Below are 16,766 nucleotides of genomic sequence, written 5' to 3' on the forward strand. Positions count from 1 at the left end.
TGGTGTTTTTGCGGGTACCATTTCATGAAGCTGCCAGATGAGGACTTGTGAGGCGTCTGCTTCTCAAACTAGACACTAATGTACTTGTCCTCTTGCTCAGTTGTGCACCAGGGCATCACACTCCTCTTTCTATTCTGGTTAGAGCCATTTTGCGCTGTTCTTTGAAGTGAGAAGTACACAGCATTGTTCAGTTTCTTGGCAATTTCTCACATGGAATTGCCTTCATTTCTCAGAACAAGAATAGACTGACGAGTTTCAGAAGAAAGTTCTTTGTTTCTAACCATTTTGAGCCTATAATCAAACCCACAAATGCTGATGATCCAGATACTCAACTAGTCTAAAGAAGGCTAGTTTTATTGTTTCTTTAAATCAGAACAGTTTACAGCTGTGCTAACATAATTGCAAAAGGGTTTTCTAATGATCAATTAGCCTTTTAAATTTATAAACTTGGATTAGCTAACACAACGTGCCATTGGAACACAGGAGTGATGGTTGCTGATAATGGGACTCTGTACGCCTATGTAGATATTCCATTAACTTCTTGGATATAGGGGGCGCTCTTTTAATTTATGGATAAAAAAACGTGCCCGTTTTAAGCGCAATATTTTGTCACGAAAAGATGCTCGACTATGCATATAATTGGCAGCTTTCGAAAGAAAACACTAAGGTTTCCAAAACTGCAAAGATATTATCTGTGAGTGCCACAGAACTCATGCTACAGGCGAAACCAAGATGAAACTTCAACCAGGAAATGGGCAGAATTTTTGAAGCTCTGTTTTCCATTGTCTCCTTATATGGCTGTGAATGCGCCGGGAATGAGCCTGCCCTTTCTATCGTTTCTCCAAGGTGTCTGCAGCATTGTGACGTATTTGTAGGCATATCATTGGAAGATTGGCCATAAGAGACTACATTTACCAGGGGTCCGCCCGGTGTCCTTTGTCTAAATTGGTGCGTAATCTACAAGCTGCACGCAGTCATCCAGTGATTGAGAGGAGAGAGGAGGCTTCCACGAATGATATATCATGAAGAGATGTGAAAAACACCTTGAGGATTGATTCTAAACAATGTTTACCATGTTTCAGTCGATATTATGGAGTTAATTTGGAAAATTTAAATTTAAATTTAATTTTGTGAAAATGTTGCCTGCTGATGCTAACGCTAAATGCTCCGCTAGCTCCGCTAGCTGTTACACAAATGCTTTTTTTGCTATGGTTGAGAAGCATATTTTGAAAATCTGAGATGACAGTGTTGTTAACAAAAGGCTAAGCTTGAGAGCTAGCATATTAATTTCATTTCATTTGCGATTTTCATGAATAGTTAACGTTGCGTTATGGTAATGAGCTTGAGGCTGTATTCACGATCCCAGATCCAGGATGGCTAGAATCAAGAGGTTAAAAAAAGAAATGTCGTTTCCAGCTACAATAGTAATTTACAAAATTAACAAAGTCTACACTATATGTCTGATCAATTTGATGTTATTTTAATGGCCAAAAAATGTGCTTTTCTTTCAAAAACAAGGACATTTCTAAGTGACCCCAATCTTTGGAATGGTAGTGCAGACACACACACACACACAGGTTGGAGTCATTAAAACTAGTTTTTCAACCACTCCACAAATTTCTTGTTAACAAACTATAGTTTCAGCAAGTCGGTTAGGACATCTACTTTGTGCATGACACAAGTCATTTTTCCAACAATTGTTTACAGACAGATCATTTCACTTATAATTCACTGTATCACAATTCCAGTGGGTCAGAAGTTCACATACACTAAGTTGACTGTGCCTTTAAACAGCTTGGAAAATTCCAGAAAGTGATGGCATGGATTTAGAAGCTTGATAGGCTAATTGACATCATTTGAGTCAATTGGAGGTGTACCTGTGGATGTATTTCAAGGCCTACCTTCAAACTCAGTGCCTCTTTGCTTGACATCATGAGGAAATCAAGAAAGCAAAAAATTGTAGACCTCCACAAGTCTGGTTCATCCTTGAGAGTAATTTCCAAACACCTGAAGGTACCACGTTCATCTGTACAAACAATAGTACACAAGTATAAACACCATGCGACCACGCAGCCATCATACCGCTCAGGAAGGAGACGCATTCTGTCTCCTAGAGATGAACGTACTTTGGTGCAAAAAGTGCAAATCAATCCCAGAACAACAGCAAAGGACCTTGTGAAGATGCTGGAGGAAACAGGTACAAAAGTATCTATATCCACAGTAAGACGAGTCCTATATCGACAAAACCTGAAAGGTCGCTCAGCAAGGAAGAAGCCACTGCTCCAAAACTGCCATTAAAAAAGCCAGACTACGATTTGCATCTGCACATTGGGACCAAGATCGTACTTTTTGGAGAAATGCCCTCTGGCCTGATGAAACAAAAATGGAACTGTTTGGCCATAATGACCATCTTTATGTTTGGAGGAAAAGGCGGAGGCTTGCAAGCCGAAGAACACCGTCCCAACCGTGAAGCACGGGGGTGGCAGCATCATGTTGTGGGGGTGCTTTGCTGCAGGAGGGGCTGGTGCACTTCACAAAATAGATGGCATCATGAGGAAAATAGAATTGTATGGATATATTGAAGCAACATCTCAAGACATCAGTCAGGAAGTTAAAGCTTGGTCGCAAATGGGTCTTCCAAATGGACAATGACCCCAAGCATACTTCCAAAGTTGTGGCAAAATGGCTTAAGGACAACAAAGTCAAGGTATTGGAGTAGCCATCACAAAGCCCTGATCTCAATCTTATAGAAAATTTGTGGGCAGAACTGAAAAAGCGTGTGCGAACAAGGAGGCCTACAAACCTGACTCAGTTACACCAGCTCTATCAGGAGGAATGGGCCAAAATTCACCCAACATATTGTGGGAAGCGTGTGGAAGGCTACCCGAAACGTTTGACCCAAGTTAAACAATGTAAAGACAATGCTACCAAATACTAATTGAGTGTAGTGTAAACTTCTGACCCAACGGGAATGTGAAGAAAGAAATAAAAGCTGAAAGAAATCATTCTCTCTACTAATATTCTGACATTTCCTATTCTGATTCTAACTGACCTAAAACAGGGAATTTCTGCTAGGATTAAATGTCAGGAAATGTGAAAACTGAGTTTAAATGTATTTGGCTACGGTGTATGTAAACTTCCGACTTCAGCTGCACACACACACACACTGGGGAGAACAAGTATTTGATAACCTGCAAAATCGGCAGTGTTTCCTACTTACAAAGCATGTAGAGGTCTGTCATTTTTATCATAGGTACACTTCAACTGTGGGAGACGGAATCTAAAACAAAAATCCAGAAAATCACATATGATTTTTAAGTAATTCATTTGCATTTTATTGCATGACATAAGTATTTGATCACCTACCAACCAGTAAGAATTCCAGCTCTCACAGACCTGTTAGTTTTTCTTTAAGAAGCCCTCCTGTTCCCCACTCATTACCTGTATTAACTGCACCTGTTTGAACTCATTACCTGTATAAAAGACACCTGTCCACACACTCAATCATACAGACTCCAATCTCTCCACACTGGCCAAAACCAGGGAGCAGTGTAAGGACATCAGGGATAAAATTGTAGACCTGCACAAGGCTGGGATGGGCTACAGGACAATAGGCAAGCAGCTTGGAGAGAAGGCAACAACTGTTGGCGCAATTATTAGAAAATGTAAGAAGTTCAAAATGATGGTCAATCACCCTCGGTCTGGGGCTCCATGCAAGATCTCACCTCATGGGGCATCAATGATCATGAGGAAGGTGATGGATCAGCCCAGAACTACACGGCAGGACCTGGGCAATGACCTGAAGAGAGCTGGGACCACAGTCTCAAAGAAAACCATTAGTAACACACTACGTCATGGATTAAAGTCCTGCAGCGCACGAAGGTCCCCCTGCTCAAGCTAGCACATGTCCAGGCCCGTCTGAAGTTTGCCAATGACCATCTGGATGATCCAGAGGAGGAAAGGGAGAAGGTCATGTGGTCTGATGAGACAAAAATAGAGCTTTTTGGTCTAAACTCCACTCGCCGTGTTTGGAGGAAGAAGAAGGATGAGTACAACCCCAAGAACACCATCCCAACCGTGAAGCATTGAGGTGGAAACATCATTCTTTGGGGATGCTTTTCTGCAAAGGGGACAGGACGACTGTACCGTATTGAGGGGAGGATGGATGGGGCCAAGTATCGCGAGATCTTGGCAGACAACCTCCTTCCCTCAGTAAGAGTATTGAAGATGGGTCGTGGCTGGGTCTTCCAGCATGAACGACCCGAAACACATAGCCAGGGCAACTAAGGAGTGGCTCCTTAAGAAGCATCTCAAGGTCCTGGAGTGGCCTAGCCAGTCTCCAGACCTGAACCCAATAGAAAATCTTTGGAGGGAGCTGAAAGTCCGTATTGCCCAGCGACAGCCCCGAAACCTGAAGGATCTGGAGACGGTCTGTATGGAGGAAATCCCTGTTGCAGTGTGTGCAAACCTGGTCAAGAACTACAGGAAACGTATGATCTCTAAAATTGCAAACAAAGGTTTCTGTACCAAATATTAAGTTCTGCTTTTCTGATGTATCAAATACTTATGTCATGCAATAAAATGCTAATTAATTACTTTAAAATCCTACAATGTGATTTTCTGGATTTTTGTTTTAGATTCCGTCTCTCACAGTTGAAATGTACCTATGATCAAAATTACAGACCTCTACATACTTTGTAAGTAGAAAAACCTGCAAAATCGGCAGTGTATCAAATACTTGTATCAAATACACACACAACTAGTGTTCAGTGAAACTCTAACTCATTTTCTGGTGCACTGCTCAAATCTCCCCTTTCGCCCTCAGAACAGCCTCATTTCATCAAGGTATGGATATGTAACCTGATACAGCAGTCCTCCGATTTAGCCTAACAGAAGTTGATTTATAAGCAAATGACCTCTACCTGCATTGCTCCGCGCAATGGCCGCCATTATGCCATCAATGACTTGAATGGGGACACCCGTTCTATTCATTTTATTTCTACAGCAGCACATGCAGTCAGGAGCGGAAGAAAAAAATGTGTCTTAAATGATTATGTTAGCTATTCAAATGGTTATGACAGTGACCATAGTCATTTGGCTGGTCAATTACCATCATACAAAGATCCATGACAGTGACCGCCCTAGTGGAAACATCTTCCCACCTTCACTCATTCACTGCATTATCCACAAAAACAACAAACTATTTGTAAATAAAGAATATGTATCCAAGAATACTATGAAATCAAAGATCATCAGTTAAAGAGAGTGATTTACCAGTGTGAATAAAGTGTCTCAGACAGTGACTGACCTGGCTGCTGTTCCTCTCCTGCTGTGTCTTCTGGTTGTAGAAGGGCTCGTCCCACTTCTTCTCAGCCTGCCAGGCGTACTTCAGGATGGTGCTGAGGATGGCCTCAAACAGCAGGATGCCCAGGTAGATGAGCAGAAAGGTGTTCATGGACCTGAGAGACAAACACCAAAAGACACACACTCTCTGATATACTTACTGTAAAGCTGAACCTGAAATCTGAGAAGAAAAAACTCAAGTGTTCAGTGTTGCTGTAGAGGTGCAGAATATCCTAATGCTCACTTCTCCACTGCAGAGCGCTTCTGGGATTTGCACTTGTAGTTCAGGGCCATCTTGGACTCCATCCCAGTGTAAACTGCTACACCTGCAAATCAAGAGTGGAACTTTAGTGAACCATGCATAGACAACAACCAACTGGGCAACTAGGGACAAAAGAGGATAACTGAGGACAGAAAGCAATATGACGACAACAGTGAGAGCAAGAAGCCACTTACCAAAAATTTCTTTGGTATTTTTCAATCTTGCTCCTCGAAGCAGCAGGTTTTCAGGTCCAAGGGGTCTAATGAAGCAGGTACAACATAATAACTTTTCTTTCACAGGCAAATGGAAACAATGTGCTATTCAATCCATGTAACCCAGATAAAAATCCAATCAACTAGAATTGCAATCTCACCTTACAATCTCTTCTTCTTGTTGGGTTACTGTTATTCGCCCAACAAACCTGAAAGTAGAGGCATTTCTTCTGAGTGGGAAGAGTTACAGAGTAGCAGAGAAACTGCAACACCCACAATCTCTAAAAATACCTCCATTCCGGCCAGTAGAAATGTGAAAAATAATAAGTGGTAATTTTCAATTATGGCAGTGGGCCACTTTGCGCGGCCCGCTTGCGGTGATTTTCCTTTGTTCCATTCAGAATACATAACAATGATACATAAAATTTCAATTCAATGTATTTAATGCAGTCCTGAATCACTTAACTGAATATATCTATTGTTCCCTGGATGGCAGATAGATGACAGTATAGCGCAACTGTTGAACAGAAAGGCCGAAATATAACGTTCGCCGAAATAGAACGCAACTGCTCAGCTACAGCGACCAACACATATCAGTTTGCTACTAGCTAATTTTGCAGTCTGGCGACATGGATCGATTTATTGTAAAAAATAAACGTAAATCTATTGACAATGAAAATGAGGGGGACGAGCTGGAGAACAACGTGACAGCAATGAACGAACAACCACCGGAGAACCAGGAAAATCAGGAAGATGGCGGCTGGGTAATGCAGCTAGCTAACGTAGCTCCGGTGCCTAAGAAAAGGATACGGTCGATTCAAGAACACAGAAAGTTCCAAGAGAAATGGACAGAGAAGTATTTTTTTGTACTGCATGCTGGGACTAGTTTTGTCTTATTTGCCAGAAGGCAGTCAATTGTTTTAAACGAGCAAAATTTCCAGTCACACCATGCCCACTTTGACAAAACATATCTGCCACAAAGCAACCTGAGAAATAACAAAATAGCGCAACTCTAAGGAAAACAAAAACGATGGACAGATCTAGCACTGTTGTAGAGAGAACGGCAGAGGCAACATGTGAGATTGCTTAGATACTCGCAAGAAACAATAAGGCCTTCACAGACGCGGAGATTCTCAAATATGTTTTTTGGCATGAGACAAAATATTGTATGCTGATTTCACAAACAAGGGAGCTATTTTAAAGCAAATTAAGGGACTGCAACTCTGACTCGACCATAACAAGACGCATAGAAGACATCGGCGAGGACAGAGGAAAGCAACTGATTACTGACATATTCGTGGCGCAGTGTTTTAGTATTGCGCTTGACGAAATCACTGTTGAAGTGACATTGCCCAACTATGTGTTTGGGTCCACTTCACTTAAAAACAAGTCGTTCAGAGAGGAACTTTTGTGTTTCCTTCCCCTTCAGGGACAAACACGAGGAGGGTATTCTGAAAGCCTTTGTTAAATTTTTTGCCAATAACAATATTGACTGGTCAAATCTGTTATCTGTGTGCACTGACCGCGCCCCAAACATGCGAGGGAAGGAGAAGGGACTCATAGGCCTGATGAAAGAGAGGATATTCCCGAATTTGTTATGTTTCATTGTATCATTCATCAGGAAGCACTTGTGGCTAAAGTCAAAGACTGACTTACAGAATGTGATGCAGCAAGTCGTGCGCGTGGTGAACATTATTATTGCGAGGGCACGGAATCACCTGCAATTCCGTGAGTTGCTGGAGGAAACCCAGACAGAATACGGCGACTTGATATTTCACAATGAGGTAAGATGGCTGTCTCGTGGCAGAGTTTTGGAAACATCCCTCCTCCCTCAAATCTGTGAATTTGTTGCAAGCAAGGGGAGAGAGAAGCCAGAGCTAGATGAACCTCAGTGAATATTAAAACTGCCTTTTTTGACTGACATCACCTGAATACAGTGAATCTCCAGCTCCAAGGCAAAGCTAAAATTCCGGGCAAAATGCTGCGTGTGGTCACAACGTTTCAAAATAAAATCCCCACACTCTTCATACACTCTTCATACTTCCCCAAAACTCAGAGCAGTCACCACATCCAACCCAGACATACTGCAACATTTTAGCTATGATGCATTTGTGCGTGTGTTGGAAGAGTTGAAGTTGGAGTTTAAGTCAAGATTCAAGGATTTCATGGAGTTTTTCAACTTCATTGAGAACCCATTTCATGTGCCAGTGTCATCTCTGGCCCCAGTCATAACAGTCCTCTGTCCTGACCGTGCAGGAATAGAGTGTGAGAGAGTGGAGCTGCAGGCAAATGACACATTGCAAGGTGAACTAAGATCAGGTGTTACCCTGGAGCCTTGTGTCAGAAACAGCGTATCCACTTCTGAAGCAGTGTGTGCAAAGAGTGACATTTTTTGTCAGCACTTATTCATGTGAAGCAACATTTCAACAATGAACATTTTGAAACAAAAACAGAGAAACAGACTGACCAATGCACTCCTGGATTGCCTCACACGGATAGCAACAAACTACAGTGGGGCAACAAAAAAAATCCAGAAAAATCACATTGTAGGATTTTAATGAATTTGCAAATTATGGTGGAAAATAAGTATTTGGTCACCTACAAACAAGCAAGATTTCTGGCTCTCACAGACCTGTAACAACTTCTTTAAGAGGCTCCTCTGTCCTCCACTCGTTACCTGTATTAATGGCACCTGTTTGAACTTGTTATCAGTATAAAAGACACCTGTCCACAACCTCAAACAGTCACACTCCAAACTCCACTATGGCCAAGACCAAATAGCTGGAGGACACCAGAAACAAAATTGTAGACCTGCACCAGGCTGGGAAGACTGAATCTGCAATAGGTAAGCAGCTTGGTTTGAATAAATCAACTGTGGGAGCAATTATTAGGAAATGGAAGACATACAAGACTACTGATAATCTCCCTCGATCTGGGGCACCACGCAAGATCTCACCCCGTGGGGTCAAAATGATCACAAGAACGTTGAGCAAAAACCCCGGAAACACACAGGGGGACCTAGTGAATGGCCTGCAGAGAGCTGGGACCAAAGTAACAAAGCCTACCATCAGTAACACACTACGCCACCAGGGACTCAAATCCTGCAGTGCCAGACGTGTCCCCCTACTTAAGCCAGTACATGTCCAGGCCAGTCTGAAGTTTGCTAGAGAGCATTTGGATGATCCAGAAGAAGATTGGGAGAATGTCATATGGTCAGATGAAACCAAAATCTAACTTTTTGGTAAAAACTCAACTCGTCGTGTTTGGAGGACAAGGAATGCTGAGTTGCATCCAAAGAACACCATATCTACTGTGAAGCATGGGGGTGGAAACATCATGCTTTGGGGCTGTTTTTCTGCAAAGGGACCAGGACGACTGATCCGTGTAAAGGAAAGAATGAATGGGGCCATGTATCGTGAGATTTTGAGTGAAAACCTCCTTCCATCAGCAAGGGCATTGAAGATGAAATGTGGCTGGGTCTTTCAGCATGACAATGATCCCAAACACACCGCCCGGGCAATGAAGGAGTGGCTTCGTAAGAAGCATTAAGGTCCTGGAGTGGCCTAGCCAGTCTCCAGATCTCAACCCCATAGAAAATCTTTGGAGGGAGTTGAAAGTCCGTGTTGCCCAGCAGCAGCCCCAAAACATCACTGCTCTAGAGGAGATCTGCATGGAGGAATGGGCCAAAATACCAGCACCAGTATGTGAAAACCTTGTGAAGACTTACAGAAAACGTTTGATCTCTGTCATTGCCAATAAAGGGTATATAACAAAGTTGAGAGATAACTTTTGTTATTAACAAAATACTTATTTTTCCACCATAATTTGCAAATAAATTCATTAAAAAAATCCTACAATGTGATTTTCTGGATAAAAAAAAAAAATGTGTCTGTCATAGTTGAAGTGTGCCTATGATGAAAATTACAGGCCTCTCATCTTTTAAGTGGGAGAACATGCACAATTGGTGGCTGACTAAATACTTTTTTGCCCCACTGTATATATTTAGAATGAATTCATTCAAGGAGCATCCAACTACTGAGGTTACCCTTGATATGGGTCATATACATGTGATGTAGCCTATTTGATGTGTGTATGTATACATTTGTGATGCGCTGGGCATCAAATCAATTGCATGTGCTCTATTGCTCTGAATTTGCTCTCAATTTATAATTGATAATATTGGAAGAAAAAGTACACAAAATTAAAGATCTGTGCATCCCTCTGAATGATTGTCTCAACTCAAAGTGGCCCCCTCACAAAGAATAGTGAGTAACACTGAGTTATGAGGACAGTGAAAGGAGAGCTCAGCGTTCTGACTGGCCAGTAAGAGCAAGGTCTTCTGTTCTGTACTGTAGCTGTGACTGTACCGTACCTATAAAGATCTGCATCTGGCTGCTGACACTCCACCACAGCATGTAGGGCCTCTAGCCTGGACACCGACTGAGACACCAATGTCTCTGGCACAGAGTAATGAGTCTACAAGACCAAAGAGAGAGTAGGGATATCTTTATGGAAAGGGACAGAGATAGCACTTTTATAGAATATAAATAAAAACATTTACAATGAGACAGTGAGCCTAGACGACAAAGAAATAGCCTAGTACATTGTAATCAAATCAAAATCAAATCCATTGTAATGATTTACCAATGAATGTAGCTCAATAGTGCCGTACAAATTGCAACCGTTCCACAGCTCCAGCCTCTGTCAACTGTTTGACAGGTTGAAGGCCACGAGGCTTGTTAGGTTTCCATTTATAATTGAACTGAACCACTCCATGACTGCTTGAGGGGCAAAATCCAATCTGGTGGCTAAAGGAGTCTGTCCGCATGCTTTCCAGCTGCAACAGTCTGTGCATATATTATGATGACATTTTGTGACATTTTCGGGTGTTGGTGCACACAAACATTTTAATGGAGGTAAGCCGAAGTCGGTAGCCGAGGTCTATGGCCCTTCGTCGGTGCTTGGTCAACAGTAGGGATTCTTCAATTAAGTGTTTTATTGAATCATTCTCATGCAAATTTTTGCACTTGAGAAATACTGCACCAAAACATATTGTGTTAGATGTAAAATTGAGTGACTATGATGTAATCTGCAAAAATATCAAAATCAATGACACATTTCTTGAGTTATCTAAGATTAATATAGACTATTTTGTGGCAGGGACTGGCTACGGTGTCTCAAGATGGACAAACAGTATTATTTAAGCTTTTTTTGTTTTTAAGGGAGCATGCGAGCACACTCGTTCGCTTAGCAGAGTTTGACTAGGCGCCAGGCGAACAGAAGCATGCTGACGCCTTTACCCATGTGCAACCTTGTTGCTCTAACCCACTCAGTGAGAAAGCTAGTCCATCCCCCATTGGATTCTAATGTCATTACTGCAACACAAACAGCCATAAAAGACAAGTAGCTGGCACAGAAAGATGACAGAGGCTGCACTCCTGAGATTGCACAAGAAAGAATACATTGCAGTTGTCAAAAAAAATCTTCTGTTTGTGGCAATATACTCTTCAAACGTCAAATTTCCAGAGTGGGCTCCCTGATACTTTTAATGATATGACCAATTTATTAAAAGAAGAAAAATTGCTAAAGAAGTTATATGGCAGAAGCATTTTGATTAGAAGCAGATAATTAGATATTGCCTCTGGCAAAAACACGATATCGCGATAGAATGCATAAGTACTAGTTCAGGGAAATGAAAGGATGGAGACGGGCCATGAAAAGAGGAGTTTGTCCTCCCCCTATGAGAGGGGAAAGCTAATCCTTTTAGGGGATCATCCTTTTAGGGCTCAGAGAGAACAAAAGCGAGAGCGGGGAAAGAAGATTAAAAGCCCAACCTTCAGATTAGTCTCTCCGTCCAGGCTGGTTGTGGTGATGTGACACGTCCCCTCAGCTCGGTCCGATGATAAGAGGACCAAGTCCACTGGGAATGTCTCATCTTTGGCCACCCGGACTATATCCCCCACCTGAGTAGACAGCACAGAAAGACAGGTCACAACAGATGAATGAGAAGCGAAACTCCCCCATGAAATCCATGACCTCAGAATCCAATATTTTCTGAAGGACAGTGTAGTTCAATAGTAAATGCCACCATGCACTGTTTTTAAAAAAAGTACAGTTTTTCCCATGTGAAAACTGATACATTCCAGCTGCAGAACTGTTAAAATAATAAACTAAAACAGCCCTTGAATACAACTTCTGGAATCTTCTGGCAGTTTAATGTACGATTTATTTTACCTTCAAAATGATTTATCCAAATAAACGAAAGATTAGTGCTAATCTTTACCTTTTAAGATGATTCGATATGTATACATGGTCTCCGATACAGGAACAATACATTTTAGTTTGAAACAATTCAGTGCGATTCGGTTTGATTAGAGAACGAATCGATGCGATACACTAACATTTGTTGCAAAACACATTCATTTTCCATTCTAAATTCAAATCTGCTGCTGATGGAACTCATGAGCTGGATCTGTCTGAGCCGACTTCTCTAAGTGTGTGTGTGTGTGTAAATTATGTATGTCTATGGTGCATGCACTATGTAGGCACTGGAGCTGAAGGGAGACTAGGCATCTACCACCCCACTACCATTATCAGATTACAGGGGGCAATGTAGCCTTTGTACCCACAGTTTGGTTCTGCAATCCCTGTCACCTACTAATTAACTTGTCATTTTTGCACATTAAGTGTTTTAGCTAGTAATGTATCAATATTTATTGTTTACAAAATAGCTATGCAACTGCCAATGAATATATAGCATAATATTGGATTACACCCTCTCTTAAAATCGAATGGTCTTGAAGTTTGGAAGTTTTTAATGGAGTGATCTTCTCCTCTCGCTTCGGCCATGCAGTGTGCCTCGCAAAAGAGATTGGTGTCCTCGTTATGAAATAATCAACTTCACCCTGTATATCTAAAAATGACCATAATCATTGATTGTTTAAAGCAAAACTACCAAAACTATTTGCTGATGGTGAACCTGAACAATCAAAATAAAATCTATTTTAAGCCCCGTTCAGCAGGTACAGTATAGCCAGATGAGTTATGTCTCCGGTAGCTTACTTTTATTCCGGTAAAACACATAACAATAACCTAGACAATTAGAAAGGTTGTCACTCAATTAATAAAGCCTAATATCAGGTGTACCTTGCATTGGTAAGCACGCAAAGCTGGGCACAGTGAGCAGTTTGACTAGGCTGCTGATATTGCCTGGGGTTGTTCGTCATGCAAAATGACTTGTAGATCAATTACTGTCAACACAGTTACATGCAATTCGACAATGAAGAGGAGAGGACGCATCAGTTGTCACAAAAGATGAGGTAGGAAATGTAATGAGAAGAAAAAAAGTGTGACCCGGAAAATTCGTAAAGTTTGAATCTATTTTCTGACTGATTTTGGATCCGCGGACCGATGCACTTGCATCTTAAACATTTGAAATCGGGGAACGATGCGTATAGTTGGCTAGCTACATCTGGCTAACATTTGTTAATTGGGAACAAATGCTCTTATTCAATAACTACCTGGTGAGTAGATAACCAACATTTAGGCAAATAATGTAGCAACTGAGACTTGTCTGTGGGAGGGTACCTTGTTTTCACATACCTGGCCAATTGGTTTACTGACAAATCTTTAACACAGTGGTACAAAGCACCAGCCAAAAGTGGGAGTTATATGAAATATAACCATTTGTGTGACATCCATGTGTGGGTGTAAGGTTTGCTAAGTGTTAGGATGGTGTGCTGTACAAGGAAGGACTCATTATGACAGTGAGGTGACTCACTCGTATGTTCTTTGAGCGAGTCTGCACAAGGCTGCCACTACGAACCACAAACACAGGCGCCCCGTTCACCTCGTTGTCCGCCTTGTGCCTCAGCCAATCCTCATAGCCCTGAGTGGTGGGGGGAGGGAAGGAAAGAAGGGATGAGATTAGACTAGGGCTGCCCAACCCTCTTCCTGGAGATCTACCGTCCTGTGGGTTCAGTCCAACCCTAATTTAACACACCTGATTCTACATATATTAGCTGCTCAACAAGACCTTAACTAGCTGAATCTGATAAGCTAAATTAGGGTTGGGCTGAAAACCTACAGGACAGTAGATCTCCGGGAAGAGGGTTGGGCAGCCCTGCTCTAGACATTCTGACATCTAGACAAAGTATATATGATAAGCAGCCATATTTAATTAGCTGAATATACGGTTCATGTTTTAGAAAAAAATAGGAATTATACATGTTAATACTCTCACCTGTTTGATGGCAGTTACTGTGATGACAAAGAACAGAGGAAGTCCGCTGGTGACAGGGGATGTGGGGGTATCTATCATTAGCTGGAAAATAAAGAGATTATGTCAAAGGAAACAACAGCTGGCAATAATGTAGTTTCCTCATATAACCTGAAAACACTCTGGCCAATTCATAAGCTGATGCCATCTATCGCAGAAAATGCATAATGAATAAGTATAATGAATGAACAAATGTCGAATTGGACACAGTAGTGGCCATAGAAAGCTTCAGAATATCTGAAGAAACCGTGTGGTCTCTGTGTAGCCAAGATACATACTGAAGGTTAGCTGCTTGGGACCTCCAGGCACAGTATGCTCAAGAGCACACAGCAATTGTTGGTTACTGCCCACTAAATAGAACTGAGTCACGTCACACAGGCCAGCAACAATTAGAAACATGGTCGACTGGGTGCTGAGGAAAGCCCTTACCTGGACCAGGAATATGATGAGAAAATAAAAATTGGCTATTCTTCTGAACTGTTCAAACAGATTCTTGGGAACAAAATTCCAAACGGTGTACTAAAGAGAGGGGAGGGGAGAACAAACGTCAGAGTGTGAGTTGTCTGACACTGAAATTAAGTGGTTGAGTAACTTGAACATTTGCTGACACTTGACACAAAAGCTAGGGATTCAACACCTCGGCCTTACCTTGGATGATATGATTCTGTTGTCTGCAAACTGCTGAGGGACATAATGGCCATGTTGAGGGAAGCGGTTTGCAATGTAAACCGTTCTGGTATCACTTTGATGGGGAGGGTCAAAGCCCTGGAGGAGAGAGAGAAGAGAGGGTAAGCAACAGGTCAAACTTATACAACTTACTCAGAACCAATATGGACAACTTTTACATAGAGACTGCATGGTCAGAAAAATTACAGCCCAATTTTGAAGAGCACTGTGTCGAAGTCTATATTTAAGACATGTTGAATGCAAACGCTACTTTGCACTCTGATTATCTGTCAGAAACACTAGATTACATCCTGATTATAGTCTGTAGCCAGTGATCAAGCATTGTACTGAACAAAATATCGTTGACCGAATTAGCATAATTCTACAGCTGCACCATTGAGAGCGTCTTGACTGGCTGCATCAACTGCAAGGCACCCAACCACAAGGTGCTACAGAGGGTGGTGAGTACAGACCAGTACATCACTCGGGCCGAGCTGCCATCCAAGACCTCTACACCAGGCAGTGTCAGAGGAAGGCCAAAAAAATGTCAAAGACTCCAGCCACCCAAACCATACTACCGCTCTGCTACCGCACAGCAAGCGGTACCTGTGCACCAAGCCGGGAACCAACAGGACCCTGAACAGCTTCTAAGACAACTAAAGAAGACTAGCTATTTAGCAATCAAATGGCTACCTGGACTACCTGCATAAATAATCCTAGAATTCTAATCCTAGAATGCTATAGGCTAGCCGTATCTTAAAATTACATTTCTGTACACAATTTTCAAAAGAGTAAATTAATCTGGGTCACATGATGGGGAATAATAATGAAGACAGAGTGTGTGTGTACATTGCTCATGAGTATTGAGAATGAGTGAGCCACGTCACCAATGCCAGACATCAACACATGCATTCAATTACTGTCCCAGCCCGCCCTCAATGGGCTTGTGTGTTTGCACAACACTCTCACACACTGCACTCCCCATCTTGGCCATGTTCACTGCACGCAGGCAAAATCTCTCATCTAATGATCTGCCTGTGCTGCTAAGCCCCAAGCACATTTAAAAGCAGTCTTAGTCCTCCTTGGTGATCAAACATCATCATCATCTGTGGTCACTAGTTTGAATCATAGGCTATGTGTACAGAATGTGCTGCAGTGGGGAATGTCAGAGTGGAGGAGCCAACAATATTACAAAGAGTACAGTTATATTTTCACCAGGCAGGCATGTTGACAGAGTTTCTGGAAATTCTTGTGTAACTAGTATCAGTGTCAATATGGCTGTCTGGGCCAGGGAATGAGTGACTTTTGTCACCTGGTCTGTTGTGCCAAATAAGTGTCAAGTTATTTCATGCTCTAACAAAGCCTACAACTCCCATGATATATTGAGGGAAACCCCAGAGCCTAGCTACATAGAGGGGATAATGAATGAGGAGCTGCAATAAATCAAACAGGGTAAATCCATTTGAATTCAATCACTTTTTGACAACACACCTTTCGATTTGAATGAAACCTACCATACATTTTTGCCCATTTTACATCTAAGGTTTTTGGGTTGTGCCCGCCATCGGTTGAGACACAACATGCTCTTGAATACAGGGTGGGTGTCATGTTTTGGCTAATAAATGTACTAAAATTGAAGCAAAATACAAAAATCTAATTTAAAAAATGGTAACAAAAAGATGGAGGTCTACACGGAGAATGTTGACGAATGGGAATACCTGTTGTTTTTCAAATATACTGTCAATCCTGCATAGGAAACCTATTGAAATCATTTAAATAATAGAATAGGCATGACCATATAAATTTGACATTCAACGTGGGTGGACCGGCAGCCATCTTTGTTGTAGTAATTAAAAGGTGAACATTTAATTTATAAATGTTTTATACGTTTCATTTTTTTATACCCCAGATAAACATACACACAAGAACATCAATTTACAGATTAACACAAACAGCAACTACACCTCATCTGCCCAGACCTGCATGCTCACACCCCCATCCCTAG

At 41.8% G+C, this 16,766-nt stretch overlaps 1 protein-coding gene across 4 annotated transcripts in view; it reads right to left on the minus strand.

Moving 5' to 3' along the window:
* Positions 1–16,766, minus strand: part of LOC109897964 (probable phospholipid-transporting ATPase IF) — a 59,792-nt gene that overhangs the window by 25,957 nt on the left and 17,069 nt on the right. For all 4 annotated transcript variants that reach the window (XM_020492666.2, XM_031833407.1, XM_031833406.1 and 1 more), the window contains exons 2-11: positions 14,744–14,860; positions 14,525–14,614; positions 14,060–14,140; positions 13,598–13,705; positions 11,652–11,780; positions 10,190–10,293; positions 5,979–6,026; positions 5,800–5,864; positions 5,588–5,669; positions 5,309–5,459 (exon numbers count right to left, since the gene is read on the minus strand). In XM_020492666.2, the coding sequence (XP_020348255.1) occupies positions 5,309–5,459; positions 5,588–5,669; positions 5,800–5,864; positions 5,979–6,026; positions 10,190–10,293; positions 11,652–11,780; positions 13,598–13,705; positions 14,060–14,140; positions 14,525–14,614; positions 14,744–14,860 (975 nt within the window). The remainder of the gene's footprint in view (positions 1–5,308; positions 5,460–5,587; positions 5,670–5,799; positions 5,865–5,978; positions 6,027–10,189; positions 10,294–11,651; positions 11,781–13,597; positions 13,706–14,059; positions 14,141–14,524; positions 14,615–14,743; positions 14,861–16,766) is intronic.

The sequence above is a fragment of the Oncorhynchus kisutch genome, linkage group LG10, assembly GCF_002021735.2.
Source record: "Oncorhynchus kisutch isolate 150728-3 linkage group LG10, Okis_V2, whole genome shotgun sequence".
Lineage (NCBI taxonomy): Eukaryota > Metazoa > Chordata > Actinopteri > Salmoniformes > Salmonidae > Oncorhynchus > Oncorhynchus kisutch.